This window comes from Telmatherina bonti, assembly GCF_933228915.1.
Source record: "Telmatherina bonti genome assembly, chromosome: 23".
NCBI lineage: Eukaryota > Metazoa > Chordata > Actinopteri > Atheriniformes > Telmatherinidae > Telmatherina > Telmatherina bonti.
This window is the reverse complement of record NC_136632.1, coordinates 26305642-26317947: the sequence shown is the minus strand read 5'-3', so window position 1 is coordinate 26317947 and position 12306 is coordinate 26305642. Positions and strand designations below refer to the sequence as shown.

The 12306-nt window shown below is 39.1% G+C and overlaps 1 protein-coding gene across 1 annotated transcript in view; it reads right to left on the bottom strand.

Annotated features, from left to right (window-relative positions):
* Nucleotides 1-4165: 4165 nt before the first annotated feature.
* The window catches only part of grip1 (glutamate receptor interacting protein 1), a 111905-nt gene continuing 103764 nt past the window's right edge, over nt 4166-12306 (bottom strand). Inside the window, exons 22-26 of the mRNA XM_079263343.1 lie at nt 11498-11530; nt 10427-10537; nt 10221-10337; nt 6528-6674; nt 4166-4645 (exon numbers count right to left, since the gene is read on the bottom strand). Coding sequence (XP_079119469.1) covers nt 4355-4645; nt 6528-6674; nt 10221-10337; nt 10427-10537; nt 11498-11530 — 699 coding nt within the window. The 3' untranslated portion in view covers nt 4166-4354. The remainder of the gene's footprint in view (nt 4646-6527; nt 6675-10220; nt 10338-10426; nt 10538-11497; nt 11531-12306) is intronic.

The following is a 12306-nucleotide window of genomic DNA, read 5'->3' as shown; positions in this document are numbered from 1 at the left end:
TTTAAAGAAAAAAATACAGTTTGGTTGGTTGGTGAAGCTACATGGAAACTAATCTGACCCACTATTTCAAATGGCAGTGCAATGCAAGTGTATGTGTGTGTGTGTGAGTGTGTGTGTGTGTGTGTGTGTGTGTATGGGCGGATGTCTTGCTGAGGTGAATCACGAGTGCAAATCCCTGCAATGTTGCACACACATACACAAACACACACACTTAAAAATGCACACGCTAACACGCACACACGTTATTACATACGCACAAACACAGTGTGTATGGCTTTAGATCTCACTCCCCTCGTGAAGCCACGCCCCTCAGCGCTGTGAGTATTTCCATTGGTAGAGCTGTCTTGATGAAATATGCTAACAATGCTAATGACTAGCAAACTTTCAGTTTGATCCATTTAGTGGACAAGAGCTGAGTTAGCTCTGTGCTAGCTGTGCACTTGTTGACTGTGCTAACCATGTGTTTATTTTAGCCCTGTGCTAACACCTAGATGTCAGCGTTATGTTGGCAAATTCTGAGAATGCTCATTGTTGGGAGTGAATGAGCAGGATAGTTATTATTAGTAATACAAGCTAGAGTTTAGACACGACTATATATGGCGGATTTATGATATCAAACCTGACGGTGACAAATGACCAGCTAGGGGAGCGGAGCTGTGAGCATCATGGTGAATGATTGACATCGAGCGAACTCTGAGCTTTCTGTAGCTAAGAGCTAACCGAGATAACCTGGAGATAACCTGGAGATAACAGGAGCTAACCAGCTAACGGAGGTAAGCGGGCTAAAGCTTAGTCACGTTAACCTGCTAAAAACCACGGTTGTTCTACGTACCTCTTACTTGAAGCGGGAGATCGGGTACCTGTCAATCAAAAGGACATGCCCCTAATTATGCTGAACTGAACCTATTAAACCTAGAATGGATTTTTGAACCAGGCTGTAAACATGTTTATTTCTGCTGTAAACATGTTTATTTCTGCTGTGAAGTTGGCCTTTTTAACATGGGAGTTTGTGGGGATTTGTTCTGTTTTGCAGCCCCTAATGGATGAAGGGGGAACTGCAGGTTTATGCAATTCCGCATGGGTTTCACTTTTAACATAGGTTGCCGCTTGCTGGAAACCCACAAATTATGAGTTCAGATGGAATGACCCATACTTTCCATGCTTAACATGTGCTCATTTATAGCCGTTTTAGCTAAGTGTTAACATTGCCTGCATAGTAACGACTTCACCTACTGATTAGCCCTGTTTTAGCCTTGTGAAAGATCTGTGCTAATGATGCTTTGGCTGCGCTAATACAAGGGTATGCTAGCTAGATGTTAGCCTTGTGTTAGCTGTGTGCTAACCACATATTAGCTTTAACCATGTGCTAATCAAACACAAGTTCACCAGACAGTAAAGATATTTTATTATTCGCTGGTAGAAGTAGTTCTGATTAGCTTTGTGCTGTATTTAGCCACGCATTATGGCTATGCTAACCCTGTGCTCAATCTTTGCTAGCTGCTTGCTAACCATATCGTAGCAATGTGCTTAAACTCCAAAACATCAACAGCCAATCACAGCTTTTTTTAATCCACAGCTCAGGGAGGGTTTGGTGTCGAGGGAGGGTCCTGATTGGCCAGAGTAAATAGTGAGTTCAGACTGAGGTGAGAGCAGGAAGATGTTGACATCCAAAGTAAACAACATTCACACGCTCACACCCGAATGTGCACACGCGCACACAGACACGCACAGACAAAGTATTTACTGTAACAGGTTTTCTAATTTGACAGGATTTTTTTCTTGTGTAGCGTTTCTGTGGTCATGGGGTGAAGGTTTTTTTTGGGGGGATTTCATGGTTTATGTGAGTAGCGATAGGAACCTTTTTCTTTTAAATTTATTGTACATCTTTTTCGGTTCAGTCGCCATGGAAAAAAACAAACAGAGAGAACCGACGACAGTCAATCAAAAACACACCTATTGAGTAGTATAATAGATCACTGTTACTGGAGCTGGTTGGGGGGGGGGGGCATGGGCAGTTGGAGTGGGGGCATGCTTGGCCTCTTTTCTGGGAGATGATTGGTTCTCCTCAACACATAAACAAACCAATCACAGACAAGCAGGGAAATGTTTGTTTTCTGATTGGTTCCAGCCAATCAGCTGAAGCTCTCAGAACTGTAACTGTCTGTCATCCTGGCTGCCTATTGGTCGAGGGAAGTAGGAAAGACGGGGCGGAGCCAAGACGGGGAATTGAGGTGGGCGGGGCTTAACTGGCCTTGTGTGGAACGCACACACATGACATACATACGTTACACAAACACACGCGCACACGAACACACGCACATACATACACAGTGTGGCCAGTCCAACAGGTGTAAACAGTAGAAAAAGATTCTTATTGAACTGCTCAGTATCATCATCATCATCATTTATCTTCCAGTCCGCAGCTTGTTTATGGCACAAAACTAAAATCTTAATGGTAATCTTTCCGTCTTTGTGTCTGCTTTGTTAGGGATGCTCCGCTCAGTTTCAGCTGATTAGATAACAAAATGGGATTTAAAAAGTGTGACCAAATTAAACACTCTTCTTCTCTTTCGGAGTGTTGTCCCACTTTCAGCGACGTCCTCCTGCAGCTACATGATTATTTTGGGGGTTTAATGAATCATTGGGTTTCCTTAGCACTTAGCAACTGCAACCTCTTTACTTTATAAAAACCATCCTCCAATATTCTACCTTTAGCAAATCCTTCCTTCCAATAATGACTTCTAATCTGCAGAAATTGTCCATATTCAGCCTCATACTTCCACCTATCCGTCTGAAGACTCACACTTAACCCTAAACATCCTGAATTTCCTGTTTAACCCCTCAACGCCTGATGCATTCCACCTTTTTTTGCATAAATTTATGGTAAAACCTTTAATCAAAATCTTTTTGGACAGTCTGATACTTGTCTTAGTACTACAACAATTCTGACATACACTAAAAAAATATGCAAATTTATTTATATTTCTTTTTCATATGTTGTTAAAGGACTAATTAAATTATTCAGATTTTTAAGTACTGAGAATTTTTCTCCATTATTTCTTGTGTCAGGCGTTACAGGGTTAAATCAGAACCTTCTGGTCCATTATTGGACATATTCTGACTTTCTTCTTCCCTCCTTGGCTTTGTTTGGATCAGCAGCAACACAAAGTGTCCGGTTTATCACCATTTGGAAAAGGTTCAGTAGATTCAGGCGTATCAAAGTCTTCATCATTGTGAAAGCGAGTAGCAGCGAGATGTGTTTTGGACCAGTGATTCCAGTTTGTAGACGTTACTGAAGTGGTGGGTTTAGTCACTAATCAGCATTGGTGCAGGTGATCCTGCCAACATCAGCTCTAGGCCCTGATTGGAGCATCCCTAGTCTCCTTGGCAACCATTCGATCCATCAGCAGGTTCTGGACTCAGATCCCATCAGTCACTGTGCTGCTGTGGTTTTTAACCATTCAAACCAGTAGCCCAGGAGCCATGGCTCTGGACTCCTGGCCACATCCCAGTAACAGTATCCCGACCATTAAGGCCAGAACCATTAAGACTTTTAGTGGCTCAGGTTTCAGGTCAAACACAAACCATGGTTCTGCCACCATTAAGACCAGTACCAACGTAACTTGGACCATTAAGACCATTGGCTGTGGATTTGGACCCAGTGGGACCATTACTCGTGGTTCTGTTACCCAGAGACCATGAGCCAGTACAGTGTCTTGGGGCAGCTCAGCATCTGGCACTGACTTTGGGGGGACCGGTTGCAGGAATCTTTTCCCACCAAGACCAGAACCCATATATCTTTGACCAGTAAGACCATTGGCTCCAGCTCCAGTTGGACAACCAGCCTTAGGTCTAGACTTCTAGAACCAGTAAGCATTATTTCAGAACAACTAAGATACTGGTTTCAGTGGGACCAGAAGACCTAGTCCTAGGCTGTGATCGTGACTTTAGAAGAACCAGCAGCCATGGCTCCTGGGTACTGGGACCAGTAACCACACATCTTGGACCAGTTAGGCCAGCAGCTCCGGCTGTGGTTCCAGCAGGATCAGTAGTTAGAATTCTGTTTCCAGCGAGACCAGCTGTACCTGTATGCAGAACTGGTTCAAGTGAAAATGTGAGGAGTTTCTTCAGTCCTGTAGTGTGCTTTCAGGCTGCTTCTGCAGGTCAAGGGTCAAAGGTCAAAGGCCAAACATCTTCCAGAGGGTGTGTAGCACCATGGGAGGTCCACTTTGAACCAGTTTCCACAGATCTAAACCAGTTTGCCTTTAATGTCGTTGCACTGTGCTCCTCACTGACTTTTCCAGTCAAGTCTAGTCTGAACCGGTTGAATCCAGTTTGTTTAACTTGTTATCTGCTATAAGGAATTATTGGTAACCTGGCCGACCCCCAACCCGTCCCCTGGCTGGGTCCACTTGATGGGACTGCCATCTTCTCCCTGGTCAATAGAGAGCTCCATTTGGCCCACCTCGCTGCTGATTGGCTTAGGACAGTGGCTGTTGGTGGTGCTGTCATTGTGATTGGCCAGTGGAGCGGGGGAGGAAGAGGAGGGATTTCGGCTGATGACGAGCTCCAAGCGGTTTAGAGACTCTGCAATGAGCGGAACGACGAGGCAGCAATCGAAGTCTCTGGTCCGGACGTGGTTAATCTGAAAGAGAGAACTTATTAGTTAGCATGTTATTGTTCGCCGTGTTTTCTATCCATCCATCCATTCATTCATTATCCAAACCGCTTAGTCCGATGAAGGGTCGTGGGAAGCTGGAGTCTATCCCAGCAGTCTTTGGGCGAAAGGCAAGGTACACCCTGGACAGCTCGCCAGTCCATCACCGGGCTAGCCATGTTTTCATCGGCCTAAAACTGCGCAAAACCTAAATATCGCAATAAAAAAACACCTAAATTTAAAAAAAAACGTCTCAGATGTCACTAAAACATTTCATCCGCTCTCAGGTGGTTTTTTAGACGTCCATATTCGGTGTGTATGGACGGACGAGGAGACGGAAATCTTTTCCCTTTGTGATGATCGTCTCCTTTATTCACGCTGGACCCCTAAATACGAACTTCGCCTCTGAACTATCAATCATTGCAACTGAAACAGTTGCTCTATGGAATCAGATTTGTTTCAGAATCTCCAAGCAAAACTCGTTAAAACTCAAGCAGAAAACAATCAAAACCAAAACTTTCTAAAACTTAAAGTGGAACTATTATGTGCATTTCAGGTTAATTTATTTTCATTTCTGAGCCCAGACGGGCTGGGATTGATCGCGTTATTGTCACAAATCGCTTTATTTACTTCAGACCGACCCTCTCCGTAGGCTGTCAGATCAGCCTGCGGGCAGAACGAGTGGATTGAGACTCTTCCGCATTAAGCCCCGCCTCCCGCCACTGCCGTCATTGTAACATCTCATAAACAGAAGGATTAGGCTCATATGAACTCAATAAAAAAACAAAATACCATGTCAACACATAGCATACAGCCCTACATGTTGGAACCTGAATCAGAGCCTGAAAACGAAGTGGAAAACAGCAACCCACAGCAACGAATGCAGCAGGATGTCTCTCTTTGGTAAACTCACCAGCCATCGTTGGAAATAACTTTATCCCACGTTTTCCACCCGCCTGATGTATTTGTACATGCCCTTGTTAACCAGTAGAAGGTAACCAATCACCCAACCTTATCCCCCGGGACGTCACAAGGATTTCCAAGTAGAAAAAACTCTTTAAAACGACGCGTTTTTCGTCACCATGGAAACCGAACGGAGAGCGTGCTGGAACTCAAACTCAAACTCAAACATGCGTTTAGGTGATAAAAACTGTCGTTCACATGTCTGATGAGGATTCAACACTGTAACACTGTAGAAAGCTCAGAAAACTCCAAATACCATCATAGCACCCCTTTAAGTAAAATAAATGATCTCAATATAAAAGATTATCAATCATCATGAAAACTATGAGGCTTTTATTTGGTTAAATTGAGTAGTTTTGTTTCTTCCTCTTTCTCTTTTCTTGCTATTTGGGTTGCGCTTCACAGTCTTTGGTTTTGATTCTTGATTGTTTGGTTTAATTTCTGACACAAACTTTTTATGGGCGGGCTCTTTTCAGGGGAGCATTCCGATTGGCTGGTGAGTTTTGGAGTGACACAGCTGTAGCCCAGATGTTGTTTAAACCCTTGTGTATGTATGCCAAGTTCAGTCTTGAGTTATGTTTACACCCATTCTGAAACAAATCTGATTCCATATTGCTCTAAACTGCAAAATGTTTTGTAACTTTTTCTTCCTTAAAGTGGAGTCTCAGTTTACCAGAATTACAGCTTGACGTAACAAACACACTTCAATGGAAACATCTGCAAATCGCAAGTGTCAAAATTTTCAGCTTATATTAGCCGACAGGCCCTCCGATGGACTGCAACCTGTCCAGATGTAACCGCCTCTCGCCCAGTGATTGTTGGGAAAGGTCCAGCTTCCATGCATCCCGAATCGGACTAAGTAGTTCAGATGAATGAATGAACATTTTTGACAGTAACACTTCTGTACCTGTAGTATTCGGTCGTACGCACGCAGGCCACCCTGTTCTGCAGGTCCTCCTGGTCGGATGTTGTTTACGTAAACGCCTCTGTCCAGTAAACCGTCAGAAACACTGAAACCGAAGTCCTCCAAGTCTGTGGCCTTCTCTAAAGTGAGCTGCAAACACAGACGTGCATCTTAAAATCTGCATTTATATGGAGTCAAGATAACAACATAGGTTTTTACCTTGGATATCTCTGTGTTTAACTGTAATAAGAACAGGTACAAACAAAATCTACAAATACAAATTATTTCTGTAAGTTAGAAAATACAAATAAATTTTACTGAAGAACCAATCAAGTTCCTCTAATCCCAGACCAATCACAAACAGAGCTAAACAAGGCGAGTGCAGCCATCATGGCTGCCTGAACGTGCGTGGGTTGATGGATAAATAAAACATTTATAAACTCCTCAAAGTAAAGTCAGACTTCTGAAATTTACTTGAATTTACTGACTTGTGAAGTCTACTGTTACCTTCAGACTACTAAAATTTATTTGTACTTACTGACGTGTATTTTCAGACTAGTAAATTTTACTTACTGACGTGTATTTTCAGACTAGTAAACTTTACTTACTGACGTGTATTTTCAGACTAGTAAACTTTACTTACTTGTGTATTTTCAGACTAGTAAACTTTACTTACTGACGTGTATTTTCAGACTAGTAAACTTTACTTACTGACGTGTATTTTCAGACTAGTAAAATTTACTTACTGATGTGTATTTTCAGACTAGTAAACTTTACCTACTGACGTGTATTTTCAGACTAGTAAACTTTACTTACTGACGTGTATTTTCAGACGAGTAAACTTTACTTACTGACGTGTATTTTCAGACTAGTAAACTTTACTTACTGACGTGTATTTTCAGACGAGTAAAATTTACTTACTGATGTGTATTTTCAGACTAGTAAACTTTACCTACTGACGTGTATTTTCAGACTAGTAAACTTTACTTACTAGTCGTGTATTTTCAGACTAGTAAACTTTACTTACTGACGTGTATTTTCAGACTAGTAAACTTTACTTACTGACGTGTATTTTCAGACTAGTAAAATTTACTTACTGACGTGTATTTTCAGACTAGTAAACTTTACCTACTGACGTGTATTTTCAGACTAGTAAACTTTACTTACTGACGTGTATTTTCAGACTAGTAAACTTTACTTACTTGTGTATTTTCAGACTAGTAAACTTTACTTACTGACGTGTATTTTCAGACGAGTAAACTTTACTTACTGACGTGTATTTTCAGACTAGTAAAATTTACTTACTGATGTGTATTTTCAGACTAGAAAACTTTACTTACTGACGTGTATTTTCAGACTAGTAAACTTTACTTACTGACGTGTATTTTCAGACGAGTAAACTTTACTTACTGACGTGTATTTTCAGACTAGTAAACTTTACTTACTGACGTGTATTTTCAGACGAGTAAAATTTACTTACTGATGTGTATTTTCAGACTAGTAAACTTTACCTACTGACGTGTATTTTCAGACTAGTAAACTTTACTTACTAGTCGTGTATTTTCAGACTAGTAAACTTTACTTACTGACGTGTATTTTCAGACTAGTAAACTTTACTTACTGACGTGTATTTTCAGACTAGTAAAATTTACTTACTGATGTGTATTTTCAGACTAGTAAACTTTACCTACTGACGTGTATTTTCAGACTAGTAAACTTTACTTACTGACGTGTATTTTCAGACTAGTAAAATTTACTTACTGATGTGTATTTTCAGACTAGTAAACTTTACTTACTGACGTGTATTTTCAGACGAGTAAACTTTACTTACTGACGTGTATTTTCAGACTAGTAAACTTTACTTACTGACTTGTATTTTCAGACTAGTAAACTTTACCTACTGACGTGTATTTTCAGACTAGTAAACTTTACTTACTGACGTGTATTTTCAGACTAGTAAACTTTACTTACTGACGTGTATTTTCAGACTAGTAAACTTAACTTACTGACGTGTATTTTCAGACTAGTAAACTTTACTTACTGACGTGTATTTTCAGACTAGTAAAATTTACTTACTGATGTGTATTTTCAGACTAGTAAACTTTACCTACTGACGTGTATTTTCAGACGAGTAAACTTTACTTACTGACGTGTATTTTCAGACTAGTAAACTTTACTTACTGACTTGTATTTTCAGACTAGTAAACTTTACCTACTGACGTGTATTTTCAGACTAGTAAACTTTACTTACTGACGTGTATTTTCAGACTAGTAAACTTTACTTACTGACGTGTATTTTCAGACTAGTAAACTTTACTTACTGACGTGTATTTTCAGACTAGTAAAATTTACTTACTGATGTGTATTTTCAGACTAGTAAACTTTACCTACTGACGTGTATTTTCAGACGAGTAAACTTTACTTACTGACGTGTATTTTCAGACTAGTAAACTTTACTTACTGACTTGTATTTTCAGACTAGTAAACTTTACCTACTGACGTGTATTTTCAGACGAGTAAACTTTACTTACTGACGTGTATTTTCAGACTACTAAACTTTACTTACTGACTTGTATTTTCAGACTAGTAAACTTTACCTACTGACGTGTATTTTCAGACTAGTAAACTTTACTTACTGACGTGTATTTTCAGACTAGTAAACTTTACTTACTGACGTGTATTTTCAGACTAGTAAACTTTACTTACTGACGTGTATTTTCAGACTAGTAAAATTTACTTACTGATGTGTATTTTCAGACTAGTAAACTTTACCTACTGACGTGTATTTTCAGACTAGTAAACTTTACTTACTGACGTGTATTTTCAGACTAGTAAAATTTACTTACTGATGTGTATTTTCAGACTAGTAAACTTTACCTACTGACGTGTATTTTCAGACGAGTAAACTTTACTTACTGACGTGTATTTTCAGACTAGTAAACTTTACTTACTGACTTGTATTTTCAGACTAGTAAACTTTACCTACTGACGTGTATTTTCAGACGAGTAAACTTTACTTACTGACGTGTATTTTCAGACTAGTAAACTTTACTTACTGACTTGTATTTTCAGACTAGTAAACTTTACCTACTGACGTGTATTTTCAGACTAGTAAACTTTACCTACTGACGTGTATTTTCAGACGAGTAAACTTTACTTACTGACGTGTATTTTCAGACTAGTAAACTTTACTTACTGACTTGTATTTTCAGACTAGTAAACTTTACCTACTGACGTGTATTTTCAGACGAGTAAACTTTACTTACTGACGTGTATTTTCAGACTAGTAAACTTTACTTACTGACTTGTATTTTCAGACTAGTAAACTTTACCTACTGACGTGTATTTTCAGACGAGTAAACTTGACTTGTACTTACTGACTTGTATTTTCAGACTAGTTCAATTTACTTTATATGTATTTTTCGGACTAGCAAACTATACTTGTACTTACTGACTTGTATTTTCGGACGAGTTAAATTCACTTGTACGAATTGACGTGTATTTTTAAACCTATAAAATGAATTTATAAATGCAGATTTGATTAGTTGTGCATTTGTTGTCACAGTTTACATATGAAGACACGAGCGGAAATGTGTAGACGTTGCATAACAAGCGATACAAGTCACAAGACTCGTCGCTGTTGTAACTCCATACATGTACATCTGTCTCTACACACTGCTGGAAACTGCTGCTCACCTTGTGGAGTTCTACAGGGTTCTGGTTTAAGATGTCATTGACCTCCTGCCTCATCTTCCTCATGGCAAAGGCTCGACGCTGAGGATCCGATGGCAAGGTATTGGATCGAGGGGTCACCTGAAGTAAAATCCCAGGAGGAAATATCAGCCGAAGCAGGATTATCAAGTCATTTGATGAAACAAACACGATCAAAGCTCACTGTGTACCTGTGGTTTGGAATTACTGCGTTCCTGGAAACTCGCCTGGCGACCGAGTGTGTTTCGCAGAGGGGTGGGGTCATGGTTAAGACTGAGGGTGGAGCCTGACATGATGGTTGCCTGGAGACAGCCAATCAAAAATCAAATAAGAGCCACATAACAAAGAAAGCATGAATGATAAAAGAAAACATGGAGACTAAACCTTGGACCCCTGCTGGGACATGACAGGACTCATCTCTACTTTCTATCAACTCAACTTCATGACACCTGGATGTTAACAGCTTGGGCTCCAAAAAGGACAAAAATCACAACAGATTAGTCTAATATAATAAAGGTTTAGTGGAATTTTGAATATAAATCTAATTACAGGAAATTTTCCTGAGATTTACTGCCCTTTCATTTATATCCATCTCTAAAACCTAATGACTTTCTACGTGGGACCAAAGTTGCTGCTGCAGAAGCCGCTAATGTTTTTACTTTATATCTCTTATAACAGGATTTATTACCGTCTGCGCTGATATTCAGAAGATGTACGATAGTCTAACACAAAGATCAACTACTGTCCTTTTAGATGATGTGCTGTTGTCAGAGAAAAGTCTGCATACCTGCACACAGTAAAACGATAAACCACTGTTTCTAATGACGAGATCAGCTGTTGCAGACTGAAACACCAACTATCTTCTCTCCAAGTCTATAAAAATATGAGCTTATTTTCCATCTGACGTTCAAACTGGGTCTGAGTAACTTCACCCAACAGGTGCCCACTTCAGCCAATCAGAATCAAGAACTCATCAGACACATGCATGATTGACAGGTCTGCTTCACAACGAGCAAGACAAACTCCCCTTCAGGCCTTGCAGAAGCCATCTAAGCATGCCTTGCTCAAACTGCCATGCCCGATGCAACATGACTCTGCAATGTGATTGGTTGGAAGTGAGGTGGCGTCGCCACGACGACGTTGACATGGTCTGTAGCTCGCTGCGTTAGGAGTGCAGTTAGAGGCTCATTCATAACCAGAGAACATGTCTGACAGAGGAGAGGATGGGAAGAGCGTTAGTACGAGGAGAGGGAGGAGGATACCAGAGTGAGGAGCTGCGTCTCCTTCCCAGACTCCTGGAAGAGAAGGAGTCATTCTCTCTTTTAGTGATCCACTTCCACCTATTCATACTACAAATACCACAGTAAATCTACTTTTACTGCAACTAGGACCAGAGTTCAAAGTGTAATAAGCTGCAGACGGGTACGTCACGAACACTAGATGTGTTTTTATGTTCCCATGTTTTGTTTCGTGTTTTTTAGTGGACAGCGGCCATTTTTGTTTCCTTTGTGGATGTTTTTCTTCCTGTTCATGTTGAGGTTTGGGAGTTCAGGTGAAGGTTTATGTCATGTCGTTTTCCAGTGAACTTAAAGTGAATGATGTTTGGTTTGCTATATAAAATGAAAAAAAAACAAAAAAAAAAAACAAAAAAAAAAAAAATGAAGTGAAATAAAATAAAATAAAAAATGAGATGAACTTAAATAAAAATAAAATAAATTAAAAATTAGATGGAACGAAATGAAATGACATGAACTGAAATAAAAATTTGAAATGAAATTAATTGAAATAAAATAAAATGATGGCATAAAATAAAATAAAAAAATTAAATGAAATAAAAATAAAAAATAAAAAATGAAATAAAATTAAATTAAATTAAATAAAATAAAAAATTAAAGTAATTAAAATAAAAATAAAATCAAATAAAAAATGGAAATGAAATTAACTTTAATAAAATTATGATATGAAATAAAATAATAAAAAATGAAATAAAATGAAATAAAAATAAAAAAGGAAATAAAATTAAATTAAATGAAATTCAATAAAATAAAATAATAACATGAAATAAAATAAA